The sequence below is a fragment of the Asparagus officinalis genome, chromosome 8 (genome assembly GCF_001876935.1).
Source record: "Asparagus officinalis chromosome 8, Aspof.V1, whole genome shotgun sequence".
NCBI lineage: Eukaryota > Viridiplantae > Streptophyta > Magnoliopsida > Asparagales > Asparagaceae > Asparagus > Asparagus officinalis.
In genome coordinates, this window is record NC_033801.1 from 19139033 (window position 1) to 19156881 (window position 17849).

The following is a 17849-nucleotide window of genomic DNA, read 5'->3' on the forward strand; positions in this document are numbered from 1 at the left end:
AAGCAAGAAGGATCAGTTGAACTCCCACTCCTCCAAGAAACCCCAGCCCCCGGCTCTTGGTCAGCCCTCTCTCGATTCTTGATCTTCTTCCGTTTGCTTATTTTTCGTAGATCGATTAGTATCGCGAAAATTTGGTATCCATTTTAAGTCATAAAGTGCTGATCTCAACACCATGGCCTTTTTAGCAATATCCAGGGATTTTAGGTTGGTGATTTTACAGGCTTGTGATACTCCAAAGTCTATGAGAATGTGCAACTACTATAAAATTGAATAGTATATGACTCTGCGTTGGGTTTAGGTGATTTTGTAGCCTAAATTTTCTCGTTTTAGCAATTTTTTAAATGTTAGTTATTTATTTTATCTGTCAGATGTTGATTTTAGAAGCACCTGCGGAGCTAGGGGGTGGCCATCACCCCCAACAAACATACTTCATATTTATATTAGGTATATGGGGTCTTTCCATATAAGTACCCCCAAATCATTCATATTTGAAATTAGCTATCCAAATGTTTCATATTTGAAATTAGTCACCCAAATCTTTCACATTTGAAATTAGTTCCAAATCTTTCTTACTTAAAATTAGTCCCCCAAATCTTTCATATTTGAACTAGTTTACCAAATCTTCATACTTTGAAATTAGTCCCCCAAATCTTTGAAGTGTTTTAAAATTAGTCTCTTTGTCATATTTACCGACTAAATTGTTGACGATGATTGGACAATGGTTAACCAGGGTCGGATAATTGCCGAATTACCAAATCAACCAAAATTAACATCAAAATCCACCAATAGGTTCCAAACTAGTGGACATAAGTCAAATGTTGCATGTTTTTTTTTTACAATTTATGCTCCAGTGAAGATTTTTTGTGGTTTGGATTTGAATGCATATAGTTAACACCATTCTTGCACCTAAAAATATTGAAGATGTTGCAATATTTCCTCAATTTCAACCAGCGAATAACTAGCAGGACTAATTCAAATTACTTAAAAGATTTGAAAGACTACTATTTTAATTAAAAAACTATATGTCTACGCACATTACATTTTCCTTTTTTTTCTTTTGAATTTCAAGTCGAATAAGGAATTGGAGTTTCAATTTTCGTGTAGTTTTTGCATTTAATAGTAGAACTGTGAAAATGCTTATAGTTTTTTTCTTTCACCTACTAGCATATGTGAAAATTTATTATGCATTCTCAAATTTGCCAAGAAAGAAAAAAAGAGAAGAAAATCCTTGCTCTGCCTCTGTTTGGATGCTTATGCAATGAATAAACAGAAGAAATAGATCTTCACAATGTGGATATATCACTGGTTAAGTAGTAACATTTTCGAGAATTCTAGCACACATTTCTCTTTGTCTTATGCTTGTGAAGGAGTTAGTTTAACTCAAATGTCCATCCATTTTTCTTGCAGTCTGAGGTAAAATTTGTCCATTTGTATAATCTGACACGAAGTAGCTGGGGCTAGGTCTACTGTTCGTGTGTTATAATTTACTCTATCGTGTGTTCTTCTCTCACGTGTACTCAGATTGAGACCTTGTTCAAAATAAATCATAATTTTGTATATATTCTGTGTTTTGTAGTAATGTAAACATGATTGCTGTGAGGGGCTTTCCAATTTTGTGTATAATAAGCAACTTTCTCTTTTATTTTTGGTGCTTGTGGATAGACTCATATTATATATCAGAACATTCCATATTAGGGAGAGAAATCTGATTCCTGAAAGTCAATCTTACTCTTATTTTATCTACTTTGCAGAAAATTGATAGGTAGCATATGTTTTTGGTTCTTCAGTCTTTTTGCTTAATGCAGGGAATGCAGGGAAAGGATTTACACCACATGTCATTATGGTTGCTGCTGGAGAGGTCTGGCCTTTTGCTTCTCTTTGAAATTTATGATTTCACAAACCTTTATTAATATAAGAGTTCTCGTTCAATTAAAGCAAATAAGTGACATTGTTTCTGTTATGTAGTTAGTCATGCCTGATCCTAATTACAATATGCACAAGTGCAATCATTTCGTGCAGCATTGTGTATTCTGGAATGCAGTCTCTATTTCAAAGTTATCCTCAGAACTGACTTCCTCTTTTAGTATATCCTCATTCTCTGTGAGCAGTTCAAAGTTTGAGAATAATGAAGTTGTGAGCCTATGCTCAACAACCATCTGGAGCTTTGACGGTGGTAGAAGAGTCATAAGAGACAATGCTATACTACAACTTGATATGAAACCTTCAGTGGTGTAAACCAATCTGGCGATTCAAAGCAAATTTCTGTTTAGAGAAGCCATTCTAATGCAAACTTTCACTAGTTGATAATCCATTCTGTTGACATTAACATTATTTGGCAAGAAGAAATTCTATAATATATGCCAAATACAAGGTGAACACAAGAAGCTTTTAAAGGCCAAACAAAGTTTCCCGGTTTACAAAACGATTATGTTGAAAATTGAAATGAACACCTGTAATGGTTAATATATTGTAGCATGAATTTTATCCGGTTTGTTGATTTATTAATGCTTTGCTGTCTAACGACTAACTTTGTGTTATCGTTTACATTCACAGAGTTGTAATGTCAAAGGGAAGTATTAAATGATATTGATTGTTAAGGAAGTATTTTATAGGGTAATTTACACTAAACCCCCAAGAACTTTTAGCATTTTGTAGTAAATTCCCAATAATTTTCAAAATCGCACTAGACCCCCAATAACTTTTGCAGATGGCCCCCAAATATCTTTTGGGTAAATTACACTGAATCCCCAATAAATTCAAAATGCCTTTTTATGTTGTTTTTTGGTTCTAATGTATAAGAGTTATCTGTAAAACATAGAAACTAATTGGTGATTTTCTGCAAAACACATAAGTTATTGGGGTTTAGTGCACTTTTGAAAGTTATTAGGGTTTACTGCAAAATGCTAAAAGTTCTTGAGAGTTTAGTGTAATTTACCCTATTTTATATTAGCCAACATGCTAATCTACATATCCTTGTTGAAGCATGAGCTTCATAGTGTACCAGAATGTGTACCATAATCGACTGTAGATTCCTATTATATTCCTGAATGTAATACTATAGCTGACAGTCAAATTTTTCGACTCTTCTTTCTTCTTCCTTTTTCTTCTCCTCCTCCTCTTCTTCTTCTTCTTTTCTTTCATGGTTTAAAAACTATCCTGCTTTCCTTGATCTGGTACATCAGGTTCACTCACCCCGAGCTGTTTTTTTCCTTTTGTCTTATCTCTTGATTATCAGTATTTCTCTCTAATACCAGACCCTTTCGAAAAAACCAGCCAGTCTTTTCCTATCAATATGAAGGTTAAGTATGGAGCTCAGCTTCATATAGAGAAACTCTGTGAATTCTATGACAATTATGACCAACTGGTCAGTCATTAACCTGAAGTCTCTCTCTGCCAAATTCCTGTCCAAGGAAAACATGGACAAGAAAAGGAGTCAAGCTACCTTTATGGTTCTGCAGCTAAGCTCATTGAAATGAGCAACCCTCCAAATTTCTTTGTTGAATGATTTATATTATTAGTTATTTGATTCTTTTTACTACTGGCTCATAATTAACATCAAAGTCTTTGCAATTAAAAATCGGCTCCTCTGCTGATCAAAGCTTCGAAGAAGAAATGATCATCATTTTGTATCTTGACCATCAACTCAGTTGAAACCACTAAGAATTGGTACCAAATGTCTAGCTGGCCTACCTACAGGAAAGACAGGCCACATGATACGTACTTTAATATGATGCAAAAAGCAGCAATCTTACAAAAAAAATCATCCCAGATGAAAATTTTTAGATGAAGGGTGAACACAACAAACGTTGCAGTGAGAATTACAGTAACTTATGATGGAAACTATAAGGTGAAAGAATCAAGGTGGAACAGGATACCATTATTTATACTGGCCTGCATGTTTATAACAGGATTTGCTGCCCAAAAGCAGGCTAGGCTTGGAATTTAAAGTCTTAGAACAATTTAAATTGCATCTCATAAATAGTGGCCTCCGTGCATCTTGTTTATGAAGCACCCTGCTGGAACTTGCCAAACTAACTGTTATATTATCGGTTATATGATAAATTAAGCTCCTGAAAATCAAGAAGAATTCAATGCTTTAACATAGTAAATATTTTGAAGTTGCATTTTATACAAAGAGGATGTGTGTTTGGCTATAAGTATATAGATAAAGACTTTGTGACTTCCCTTTGCTACTTTTCGAGTATTCCTAATTATAGTTTGCTGTGATCTCTTTTGTGATCATCTGTACTCTTATCATTCAAAAAGGATGTGGCACGGAACGTTATGTCATTTGTCCAACAACACAAGCGGGCAGTTTGCATTCTCTCAGCCTCTGGTTCAATTTCTGATGTGTTGCTTTGCCAACCAGCCGTGGTAGGGGTCAATGTGGCATATGAGGTAATTATCATGTTAATTATACGCAGCTCAAATGGCGTTATGTTTCACCTTTCTTATATAGCGTCTCATCTTCAATATCCAGCCATTTTCCCTTCGTATTGGGAAACATGTGAGTAGTGTTCTTCTTCTAAGAAGATAATAAGTTTGAGTGCTCTCTCTGTACCTATTCTTCTACAGGAAATATACTATAAAAAGAGTAAGTGAAAACAGCTTTTTTTAATTAATCTCAATCGCTTCAGCATCGCATAGAACTTTGCGTAACATGAAACATTGGAAAGTTGGTGTGCTTCACTCCAGGGATTCAAAATATATTTCTTCTGAAGAGAATCACAAAATGTTGGGTTCCACACATTTTCATTTGCTACAATTCAAAAGCCCTTAGCATTTAGAAAAATGCCTGACTGGATTGCTTGAATCCATGGATATTGGTTGGAGATGGCTAACGTGTTGGGACAAACCCGGGGCCCAATAGAGTAGGGTCGCAGCAATAGTAAAGCAAAAGTAGAGATAAAATGATAGACACACAGATTTACGTGGTTCGGCACTTGATTGCCTATGTCCACGGGCAAGGATAGAAGAATCTACTATGAGGAGAAAACTCTGGAGTTACAATCTCTCTTTTTAAGGAGATACTCTCTCTATTTTTTCTCTCACACTTTTCTATATAAGAAGAAATTTCTGGGATGAGATTTCCTTAAGGATTTGGAGCCCTATTTATAGTTTTTGAAAAAATACTATGCACAATAAAATATCAATATTTTACTGTAGCAGTAGGGCCCGTTCTTTTGTTTTCTTTCAAAATATCAACAAAGGCTGCTGCTTCTTTCGGTGGTTTTGGAGTTGATAGGCGCATGACAATCTCCCACTTGAAGATTTGATTGAGTATTAATCATATCTTCACACCATTCTTTTTATCTTGCCATCTTCATGTTGCTTACGTCTCAGACAGACCACAGGAGGATCGACACCAAATGAATTTGTTAGTATTGACTGTTTTTGTCAAAAAATCTGCTAGGTTGTCTTTGGTGTGAATTTTCTGCATATCCACTGTTCCTTCTTCCACTTTCTCACGAACGAAGTGATACTGAACTCGAATGTGCTTGGTCTTTGAATGAAATGCTGGATTTCTTGTCAAATGCAAAGCACTCTGACTGTCACAAAATAGAGAAATCTTCTTTTGTTCATAGCCGAGTTCCTCCAGCACCATCTTCAACCACATCGCTTCTTTACTAGCTTGTGTAGCTGCTACATACTCTGCTTCTGTTGTTGAAGTAGCCACAACTGACTGCAGTTTTGAAACCCAGCTTACAGCTCCGCCAGCAAGTGCAAACACATAACCTGTGGTGGATTTGCTATTATCACGATCACCTGCATAATCAGAATCAACATATCCACTGACAATAAAATCAGATCCCCCATAACATAATGCAACATTTGAGGTTCTTTGAATGTATCTTAGACCCCTCTTTACAGCATTCCAATGCTCTTTACCAGGATTCGTCATGTATCGACTAACCACTCCCACTGCTTGTGCAATGTCTGGTCTTGTACAAATCATCGCGAACATTAAGCTTCCCACTGCTGATGCATACGGTACTCGAGACATCTCCATCCTCTCTTATTCACTGCTAGGACTCATACTGGAGGATAACTTAAAATTAACAGGAAATAGGGTAGAAATTGACTTACAATCTTGCATGTTAAAACGTCGCAAGATTTTCTTCAAATAGTTCTTCTGAGAAAGCCAAATCTTCCTATTAATTCTGTCTCGGTAAATTTGCATCCCTAGAATCTTGTTTGCAGATCCTAAATCCTTCATTTCAAATTCCCTAGCCAACTGAGCCTTTAATTCTTTGATACGATCTTTGTTGGGGCCTGCAACCAACATGTCGTCAACATACAACAATAAGATAACAAAGTTATTTTCACCAAACCTCTTGAAATATGCACAAGGGTCTGAATTAAGTCTGTTGTATCCAAGGCTCATGATGAATGAATCAAATCTCTTATACCAACACCTCGGCGTCTGCTTTAGACCGTACAGAGATTTGTTCAATCTGCAAACCAAGTTCTTTTTTTCTTTTTCTTTTTCTTCAAAACCTTCTGGTTGGAGCATGTAAATTTCTTCTTCAAGATCTCCATGAAGAATTCTGGTTGGAGCATGTAAATTTCTTCTTCAAGATCTCCATGAAGAAATGTTGTTTTCACATCTAGCTGCTCTAGATGTAAGTCAAATATAGCGCTCATAGCCAGGACTATTCGGACTGTTGTTAGTCGAACTACAGGAGAAAATATTTTATTAAAATCAATACCTTATTTCTGAGCATATCCTTTTACCACCAATCTAGCACGATATCACTCCACCTGATCATTGTCGTTTCGCTTGATCTTGTAGACCCATTTGTTTCCAATGGTCTTTCTTCCTTGTGGCAGTGACACAAGTTCCCAAGTCTTGTTCTTATGGAGAGCTTCAATTTCTTCCTGCATTGCTGCTATCCACAAAGATGCATCTGTGCCATTTATAGCTTCATGAAAAGTTGATGGCTCCCCATCTTCTATTAGAAGACAGTATGCAACATTACTCTCCGTAATATACTCCGAGTGCCAAGTCGGTGGTCTTCTCTCACGAGTTGACCTTCGAACTTCTGGAGCCTCGGACTCGACCGGTTCTTGTACATCATGCTCCGGTGTTGCTTCAGAAAAATTCGGATAATCTTCTACCTGAACAGCTATAGTCTCTGAGTCCTTCCTCGAACTGCTTTCTTTCTCTTCACTTTGTAGTTGGTTCTCTACAAAGATAACATCTCTGCTGATGATAACCTTGCGGGTAGTGGGATCCCACAGGCGATACCCCTTTACTCCATCAGCATACTCCAAGAATATGTATTTTTTGGATTTTGAATCCAGCTTTGTAATTTCTTGGGCATTGTACATTACGTACACTGGACTTCCAAATATATGGAGGTTGGAATAATCAGCTGGTTTGCCAGTCCACATCTCCATCGGCGTCTTCAATTGTATTACAGTTGATGGAGATCGATTCACCACATAACAGGCGGTTTTTACTGCTTCCGCCCAAAAGACTTTATCCAGATTTGTAGTTGCCAACATAGCTCTTGTTCTTTCCAATAGAGTTCTGTTCATCCGCTCCGTCACTTTATTTTGTTGAGGAGTATAAGCCGTACTGAATTGTCTTTTGATGCCTTCTTGCTTGCAGAATGCTAGGAATGTTATTGCCACATTAACTGCCCTCGAAGCACCATCGAAGTATAATTACCATACTTGTTGGTGCGATGTACTGTTAAACTCGTGGGTTTCATCCGGCAAGTCATCATATACTTCTGCCGTATCCGTTGTCGGGTTTGCCGCCAAAAGAGCTCGACCCGCGCTTTGTAGGCTTTAAAAACTAAGAACACATCCGCCTTCTTCTTGATAGGATACACCCAACATCTCCTGGAGTAATCATCAATAAAGGACACAAAGTACTTTGCTCCTCCCAAGGATGTAACTGGTGCTTGCCATACATCAGAATGAATCAGTTCCAGAATTGTCTTGCTTCTAGAACTCGACGTCTTGAACTTCAGTCGATGCTGCTTACTTGTAACACAATGCTCGCAGAATGGAAGAGCTACCGAATTAAGTCCAGGAAGCAGCTTCTGATCAGAGAGAATCTTCAAGCCTCGTTCTGACATGTGGCCTAGTTTGCGATGCCACATCATGGTTTGTTCTTCTCCACGGCTGGTTGATGCCACACATGAATCAGCTTCCTGCAAGGTTTCTCCCTTGAGCATGTACAGATTTACAGTTATCTTTTCTCCTTTTATCACCACAAGCGCTCCTCTAACAATCTTCATGATTCCATTTTCTATATGAGTTTTGCACCCGAGCTCATCTAATTGTCCCAAAGACAATAGATTCTTCTTTAAGCCTTTCACATGTCGCATATCTTGAATAGTGCGTATTATACCATCAAACATTTTGATTTTGATAGTACCAATACCACAAATCTCCAAGGCATGATCATTCCCCATGAATACAGATCCTCCTGAGATAGGTTCATATTTGTGAAACCATTCTCTCCGGAAGGTCATGTGCCAAGAGGCTGCTGAATCTAGAAGCCAGACATCAGCAAACTTCTTTCTACCTTCATCAACAGTGGTTGCTCCACTGAATAGAATTTCACCATCATCTGACGTGCTGACAACGCATCCTTGAGATGTTGATGGCTCTGAAGATATTTTATCTCCACTCTTCTTGTTGTGCCAACACTCCGATTTGACGTGCCCTCTTTTGCCACAATTGTAGCATTTGATATTCTTATTACTTCGTGATTTCGATCTACCATGGGCATGACTCCCACTGGAGCCACGTTCTGTTGATCTTCCTCTCGTCACCGACAAGGCCTCCGCTTGCTGCGAACTTGTCTGCCTGTCTTCCTTGTTCTTGCGCCGATTTTCTTCCTCCAGAACAGCGGCTGCAACATCGTCGAAGACTAGATTGTCCGTGAGGACGTTGTTCGTCAGGTTGATGATGAGTTGATCATACGAGTCAGGTAGACTCTGAAGTAGAAGTTCTGCACGTTCATTCGCACCAACTGTATATCCCAACGTTGTGAGTTGGGAGAACAGTGTGTTTAGGGTGTTGATGTGGTCGGTCATCGATGTAGATTCCGCCATCCTCAGAGTGTAAAGTCTCCTTTTTAAGAAGATTTTATTGTGCATGGATTTCGCCTCATATAGCTTTGTTAGAGTATCCCAGATCTCCTTTGCTGTCTTCTTCTCCTCTATGCTTGACAGCACCCCGTCTGCTAATGCCAGATGGAGATTTACAATAGCATTTTCATCCATCTCGTTCTACTTTTTATCATCTGTGATGTCGTCCGGCCTTGCACCGATCGCCGCCAAGCAATTATCTTTTCTCAAGATAGCCTTTATCTTCAACTTCCACAGTGAGAAATTACTCCCGTCGAATTTCTCGATCTTGAACTTCGCCGCCATTGCTTCTACCACGAACAGTAACTTCTTACTATTTCACGTAAATAGTACTGTATTTATGAACAGTAACCGTATCCGTGAATAGTACCCGTCACCTCCAAAGGGTAAGTGATAACCTAACTTATTTTCTAATGTGGAGGTTGGTGGCAGCCACAGAGCATACGATAAGTAGATATATACAAGTACTCTAAGTTGGCTCTGATACCACTTGTTGGAACAAACCCGGGGCCCAATAGAGCAGGGTCGCAGCAATAGTAAAGCAAAAGTAAAGATAAAATGATAGACACACAGATTTACGTGGTTCGGCACTTGATTGCCTACGTCCACGGGTAAGGATAGAAGAATCTACTATGAGGAGAAAACTCTGGAGTTACAATCTCTCTTTCTAAGGAGATACTCTCTCTATTTTTTCTCTCACACTCTTCTATATAAGAAGAAGTTTTTGGGATGAGATTTCCTTAAGGATTTGGAGCCCTATTTATAGTTTTTGGAAAAACACTATGCACAATAAAAATGAGATTTCCTTAAGGATTTGGAGCCCTATTTATAGTTTTTGGAAAAACACTATGCACAATAAAATATCAATATTTTACTGTAGCAGTGGGGCCCGTTCTTTTGTTTTCTTTCAAAATATCAACAAAGGCTGCTGCTTCTTTCGGTGGTTTTGGAGTTGATAGGCGCCTGACATAACGGCCTTTTGACCTGCAGCTCAAACAGACAGGATGTTATTAGCTTAACTGAAGGTACAAAATATGAAAATATATTAGTTATGTAAGCAGGTCTTAAAGCTATATTTATCAATAAGTTGCATCAGCTGCATCCAATTCATGTCCAAAAGTTGCTTTCTCTTGATGTTTCGGGTCCCTTATGTTAGTAATTTATGTTGTGAAGGCTCATTTGAGGGAGAAAAAATGTAGTAGAGAAAGAGGGGAGGCAGATAAATTTTTGGAGTTCCGTTATAGTTCATAAACATTGAACAGTCACTAACCAATCTTCCTTTGAGAAATGTACTTTGATTAGGAGGTACGAGCTATTAAAAAACCTTTTGCAGCCTGTTATCAAGTTTTTTACTATGAACTCGTGCAAGAAACTACAACAAGATATAGGTCTAAAGTTTAATTGGATTAGAAGCATTAGTAGACTTGGCTAGACTTGGTATGGATGTGATAAAACATGATTTGCTTAAGAATAAGTCTTTCAGAGGTAAAGAAAGATTTATTTGCAGCAATTATTTCCCTGCAGCTTATAGCCCAATTCTCCTCAACTATAACTATTCTGGTTAAAGGGATCTCGAAAATATCTGGGAGCGAAGGACCTCATATCATTCAAATTAGTTTATCATGGTCCTGTATAAGTATATCGGTGACAAGCCAAGTAATCTGATTCATTGGTTTTCTTGCTTTGCTTGTAGTGTAGGATTTTTTTGTCTCCTAATGCATCAGAATTTTGTATTAAATAAATAACAATTATTATTGAAAAGTTTTCCTTAAAGATTAAATTTTTTGTATATATTCTTAATCATCACTTTCTTTTTACTTTAGTCGTGAATTTCCGGCATATGAAGTTTTGAGTCTCAAATAATTGTTTAAAAATAATGTGATTTATAGAAAATGTGATCATATTAATGTCTTGGGCTTCATGGGATGTAATAACCAGTGTAGACCATTTTCAGATATTTAAATTATGGCATTTAAAAATCATCTAAATGTACTAGAATCTGTTATTTAAAAGCATTTATTTGCATCATGGTGTTCTAAACCTTCTGTGGTTTTAATTTTCAGGGAAGGTTTGACATTATTTCACTTTCTGGATCTTTTCTGCATATTGAAACTGGCGGTGCATCTACAGTAAATGGTAGATTAAACATATGCATTTCTGGAGAAGATGGTCGTATTGTAGGTGGTGGAGTTGGCGGACCACTAATTGCTGCATGTCCAGTTCAGGTGCTGTCAAACCGCCAAGCTCTTTGTTGCTTCTATGTTTCAACTTATACTTCTTTATAGTCTTAAAAGAAATATTGGAAAAAAAACAGGTTATTGTTGGTTCCTTCTTGATTGATCCTGGCAAAAATACAAGTGCTTCTTCGAGCATGGTTAATGCAGGAAGCAAAATGTCAGCACCAGTGCTAGCTGGATCTACATCAACCTCACCTGCCCCTTTAAGAACCTTCCAAGATTCATTGGGAAGGATGACACCTAGTGAAGGAAGTGACGATAATCCAAGTTTTGGTGGACACGGGAACAGTTACATGTTCCACTCCCAAGGAATGTCTATTGCGCCATCACGACTGCCTGCTGACTGGAGAGGTGCGTATCCTGATTACAATTTACGATGAAAACTAATAATAAAATTAAAGATTTTTTTGTGATTCATAAGGTTATGTTAAGCTTTATTTACATGGAATTTTTTGAAGACAATTCCTAGCATAAAAATGGAGCTGTAATTTGGGAAACCTATTTTATTGTGGCAATTAACTAGAGCTCTTTAGGGTTCTAATGGAGTAATTTGTCACTAAATTGCTCTCATGCTTATAGATCTTGTATCTAAGCTGTTTACTTTCTTGTGATGCAAATGACTCCATTAGCTTGTTGCAACTGATTATGAGTCCTGAATTTTATGGAGTATGACCAAAACGGAGGATCCTGTACTAAATGAGGGGACCTTTTAAGGCCCCAATCTATGTTGCATGGACACAGATACATGACGAATTCCTAAAAACACATAAAATAGGAAGACACAGTAAGTTCCATGTTTGATACAGTGCCAAGTGTTAGATTGCCTGTTGCCCCTAACTCGAGGAATATCCCATCGTGTTTGCGATTGGTCTTCCTGTGGCTCAATCCTTATGCAGAGATGACTTGACTGGGAGTTTGCTATTAATTTGACCCTGTACTCTGGATTTGTGGATTTGAATTTACCCAGGATTTTCCAACCCACTGGCAAGCAACCCCAAGTTGACTACCCAGGAAAATTTCTATGAGAGGTTTTATTTGAGTCAGGATTCATCTGCCTCCCTCCTAACCTCCTAAACTGGGCCTCAGGGCCACTGAGGCAGTAGCAGTCTTTTAGTGATAAAATCCGTTCTTTATTTAACCAAAAATATTTGGAGAAACAAAATGATTTTTAATTTTCTTTAAACCATGATGTCCATCATTTCGATGTTGATTGTGAATTGGTAGAATACGTTTAGTTCTGGATAATGGAATGGCATGATATGCATAGTGGTACTATAGGTTCATTCTCGAAGAACGAGTGAACAATAAGGCTACACAAATAAGAATGTTTTACCAAGGGCTCAGTTTGAATTTGTAGAACTTTGACAGAATCAATCTTCTGTTTTGCATTGAGATGAAATATATTAACTGATTAAATCAATCCCTTAACATGAGGGCCAAGGAAATAGACATATTAGGCACATATATATTTCTTGGTCTGGTATGTGTATATTTTTAGAATCAATCAATTAATGGGATATAGTTCCAAAAGAATTTGCTAGGGAGTAGTGTGTTCAAATAGTCAAAACTATCTTTTCTAATCGTTGTCCTTGCATAGTGCTTGGTGGCCAGTCCTTATATATTCGCAAGGCCTAAAACACTTGTCGATTGGTAACAAGCTCAACAAGCACTAAGCTAACTCCTGAGCCCTGGCTCAGGTAGTGAAGAGTTGGGGTTGCATTGTGGGAGGTCCTAGATCCAAGTCCAGACTATTATCTTTATTCCTATCACACACATTCATCAAAAAACAGGAAAAAAGGGGAAAACATGCTAAGGATAACTGTGCCTGTTACGGATCTGCTGTGAACTGATAAACAAAAAGAAGGATCAGTGCTTGAAATCATCATGGAGTTTTGAAACTTAATGTACCATATATCAAAGCATCTCTCTACTTGATATCGACCTAAGTTGAAGTCCATTCCTCTTTGGCTCAACTGTTGACTTCACCTAATTGAGCTTTCTCACATAATTGACTGGACGCAAGAGATAGGTTCTAACAAACAACACCCGTACTCGTAGCAATTTAGCGGAACCAATCTCTTTCATTTCAAGGAAACTATACTGTAGGGTGATAGGTCTTCTTTTTGTACCTAAGTGGCCCATTTAGCATGTGGTTTTCTTCCAATTAACTATCTTTTGATGTCACTTTTGCACATAGCAATATAAACTATTTTTCAGCCATAAGTGTCTTTAATTATAGCCCATCTCTTGTGTCAAATAAGCGTCATAAGTTCGTTATATAAAACTGATGGTTGACAAACATTTGATGTGCAGCAAGATGTACAGCATAAATCATTAGAGTCAAATTTCTCTCTAGACCATGTTCGGATTAGGTACTTGGTTCATCCCAGGACTCATTTAACTCGCTGTAGTCTAGGGATACAATAATCTAATGGACTATGGTGAGTTAAATTTTTAATTAATTTGTTTGGTTCAGCTTGATATTAACACATTTAATACTTATGTCATATTTAGGAACTTGTCATTATATAAGATTAGAACACAACATTAAGTATCTACAATGCCCTTCTATATACTAGCTAAGTATTTTTTAGGGGTCTGTTTATAATTTTTAGGTTTTTAGAGAGTTATTTGCAATTCATTTTTTAGGGTGCTATTTGTAATTTTTTAAGTTCTTAAGGTTATGTTTGTACTTTTTTCGTTTTCTTCAGGAATCAATTTTCGAATTTTAGGTGGCTTTTAGATTTTTTTTTTCTTTTCTTTTCTTTGTGTGTGTGTGGGTGGATTTAGATTTTTAGGGGGTTGTTTGTAATTTTTATATTTTAGAGAGCTTTTTGTCTCTTTGTAATTTTCATTTTAGGACTTCTTTTCGTACTTTTCAATTTTTTTTCTTTTCTGCTTTTTTGTGTTCATGAAAAAAAGGGTATTAGCAAATATCTAAATTTAGAAGGGTTGATATGCAAATACTTATGACTTGATAGACATATCCAACTATTGAAATCGGTGAGGTAAGAATTAGAGATGAAGAGCATTGGTAAATTTTAGAAACTTGAGGGACAATGGTGTCTTTTCCGGTCTGTAGGTAGTCCCACCTAATCCCTCCTAAAATTTTGAACCAAACACATTACTATTTTATTTTAAAGGATAAAGGATTATTAACTTAAAATAATACTCAATGCTAACATGGCCTTAAAGAGGAAGGAGCGTCTGGTCCAAAGTTATTATACTATATATATCCAGTTATCATTCGACATGAGACTTACGCCGCACCGATTTTCTTCCTGAACAAAACTCTTCCATTGATCCAGGCAGGCCACTTCCCCCCGTATTGATTGGATATGAGCCCATGATCGGCTTTCTAATCGAACGTACGCCAGCATCATTGAGTTTTATCTCAAGCATAAATCACAGAAATGCATGATCTGGTTTGTTGTACTGGCCTACTGGGATCACTAGTAAACTGAAATACAAAAGAAAACATGGATGTTGGAAGAAAGTTTTCACTAGGCAAGGTTAAGTTTTTAATGCCAGTGGTTGTCAGAAGTTTTCAATGCATAACATGGCATGCACATAGTAAATGACTGTACTCTGCTCACGTTTTATGACTTAACAAGACACTGCTGAAAATTTAAAGCATATTATATTGTCTACATCCAAAGAGCAAAATCATTTTATTTTTTTTAATTTCTTGCCTAGTTTCTGTGTGTTAAAAGTGCTTGAATATTAGTTGATCGTCGTCTTTACACTAATTCTGAACCTAGTACATATTATGTTAAAGCTTGTTAATCTTTGCAGGGTACGTTATGTATATACTCTTGAAAAGGCGTCAAATCCGAACCTACTGCATATGTTCTTTTTAATTTATCTTAATTTATTGTTGTTTAGCATTATTATATGTTTTCTAATTTTCCATCAGGAGGGCCACGCTCTGAGCACGGGAGAACTTGCTTGTCTGCAGATGAGGAGGACGAAGTAGCTTTTAGGAATTAGCCTTTTTACTTGACCTTTCTTGAAAATCTGTACAAACTATTTACATCACGGGGGAAAATTGCAGCAGTTATATATCTTTTCGATGAACGAGCATCTACGCGTTTCATCTTCAAGTTGCATGCAAACTCTAGATGTAGACACAAAAATGTTTCCAGTCTCAACAATGTTTTTCATGATTATCCGTGAAAAAGTTGGAAATTATCACTTTTTCTAGCATTTCCCCTAACTTTGGGTGCCTCCTCACACGCAGAGGATATGATCTCCCTACTTATATATCTTTAACAAGCTTTCCTAAGATCATGTTCATGCCATCAAGGAACTGCCTTTTTCTCCTGCCCACACCCATAATACCAACCCATGATCTAAATATAAATAAAGCAATAGACTAAGATCCCATGCTTTATACTCATCACACAAGGGACCGCACAATACAATTGAGAGCGATGTCAATAATGAGAGTGAAGAAGAGGAGAAGAGGAGCTCAATATAACAAGAGTACACGTTGTCATTAATACATTTCTTTCTTTCCTCAAGTTAAAAGACCAGAAAAGGCAGCACTAGCAAAGAATAGGAGCACACCAACTCTCTCCACTGTCAACCATCGCCCTCTCCCCAAATTATGAGTTATGCCACTACTGCTTTCGTGCGCGCTTGTGGGGTTGCCGCCTTTAACTGTATCATGATTAGAGAGCAAGATGAGCAAGATTAAGAAAAGGGGCATAAAGATTTAATTGTGGTTTCTGGAAACGTGAAGCAAGATTCCTAATAAAAATACCAAACTTGATGTGATGCATAAGGAACTAGTTCATTGTTTGATGGAAAGTTACCGTGCCAACAGTAAACACCTACCCGTTACCGTAATCGCCAACTGTAGACCCACCTAATATTATTGTATTAACACTATAGTAACATACCTCAAACTCACCTATATATAGCTCTCTCCATTGTTAAGTTCGGATCATTCTAGTGTCTTTAATTAAGAGTGGAAAAAAAGAGGGAGAGAGAAAGAGAGGAAAATAGAGAGAGTTTCTTCTTGTAAAGAGAGATTGTAACTCCTAAATTTTTCTCATAGTGGATTCTCTTATACTTGCCTGTGGTTTTTACCCTAAATTCATTTAGAATGTTTTCTATGAAAATTTATGTGTTCATTTTATTACTTTTCACTCTAATATTCGTTATGACCCTGCTCTATTGGGCCCTGGGTTTGTCCTAACAAGTTTGTTTTTACTCTTCATTGGAGACACTAGGATGATCTGAACTTAACGTTGGGGAGAGCTATATATTGGTGAGTTTGTGGTAGGTGTGCATTGTTGCTACAGTGTTGCTATAGTAACATTTAGTAGGTCTGCGGTTGGTGATTACTGTAGCGGATAGGTGCTTACTGTTGACACAATAACTTTCCATCAATACATTTAGTGGATTTGTGATTGGTGATTCCTATAGTGAGTAGGCGTTTCTGTTGACACATTAACCTTCCATCAATAGTAAACAGTTACACCTACTCACTACAATAATTTTATTTGGTGTCGATCCTCTTGTGGTCTGTCGGAGACGTGAGCAACATGAAGATGACAAGATAGAAAGAATGGTGTAAAGATATGATTAATACTCAATTAAATTTTCAAGTGGGAGACTGATGAAAAGTTACTGTCAATAGTAAACACCTATCAGCTACAGTAATCACAAACCGCAAACCCACTAAATATTATTGTAGCAACACTGTGGCAACAGTGCGCACCTACCACAAACTCACATATATATAGCTCTCCCTAGGGTTAAGTTCAGATCATCCAAGTGTCTCCAATTAAGAGTGAAAAAAAGAGGGAGAGAGAAAAATAGAGAGAGTTTCTCATTGTAAAGAGAGATTGTAACTCCTAAATTTTTCTCATAGTGGGTTCTTCTATCCTTACCCGTGATTTTTACCCCAAATTCATTTTAGGGGATTTTTCACGTAAATCTGTGTGTTCATTTTATTACTTTTTACTCTACTATTTGCTAGGACCATGCTCTATTGGGTCCCGGATTTGTCCCAACATTATTTCAATGTGAAAGAGTAAAGTGTTTCAATGTGCTTGTTCCGATGTGTCAGGGTCATTATGAAATCTAGAGCGCCAATAAATAGAAAATGATGAAAGATACAGTATACTAATACGGGAAAATTATAAGTCTCATTCTAAGAAAGAAGAGATCAAAATAACATAAATCCAGTAGGAAATTAAGTTCAGTACCGGTACTATCGGCGGCGCTCCCTTCCGTTGCTTTTTGTGGTTGGGTGAAGATCTGTGCTTCTGGTGAATTTGGAGGTAATTTCAGCAGCTCTGCAAACCCACACACGTCCACAGCTCAAATGTTACCATATTTTCCAGGAAAATACAAGAAAATAAAAATATCTTCCTATTGAAATAGCAGCTACAAACATATCCTTGTAAATTATTTATTAATTTATAGTATTTTCACCCATTAATTTATAGTATGCTTTATGAGAAGAATAATAATTTCAGGAAAAAAAAGA

General features: G+C 37.1%; 2 protein-coding genes across 2 annotated transcripts in view; one reads left to right on the forward strand and one right to left on the reverse strand.

The window, feature by feature from the left end:
• Positions 7-15530, forward strand: LOC109821979 (AT-hook motif nuclear-localized protein 14-like). Its single transcript, XM_020388132.1, has 6 exons — positions 7-59; positions 1806-1858; positions 4267-4398; positions 11174-11335; positions 11425-11698; positions 15264-15530. The coding sequence occupies exons 2-6, from the start codon at positions 1841-1843 to the stop codon at positions 15335-15337; spliced, it is 660 nt and encodes a 219-aa protein (XP_020243721.1). The 5' UTR covers positions 7-59; positions 1806-1840; the 3' UTR covers positions 15338-15530.
• Positions 15719-17849, reverse strand: part of LOC109821980 (protein YLS3-like) — a 3995-nt gene continuing 1864 nt past the window's right edge. Inside the window, 2 exon segments of the mRNA XM_020388133.1 lie at positions 15719-16009; positions 17566-17655. Of these exon segments, the coding sequence (XP_020243722.1) occupies positions 15867-16009; positions 17566-17655 (233 nt within the window). The 3' untranslated portion in view covers positions 15719-15866.

What these genes read in the sequence shown, in the direction of transcription:
- LOC109821979 (XM_020388132.1), top strand. An exon ending in GGGTCAATGTGGCATATGAG is followed by an intron (nt 4,399 to 11,173) that starts GTAATTATCATG and finishes TTTAATTTTCAG; the next exon opens with GGAAGGTTTGACATTATTTC. An exon ending in ACTGCCTGCTGACTGGAGAG is followed by an intron (nt 11,699 to 15,263) that starts GTGCGTATCCTG and finishes ATTTTCCATCAG; the next exon opens with GAGGGCCACGCTCTGAGCAC.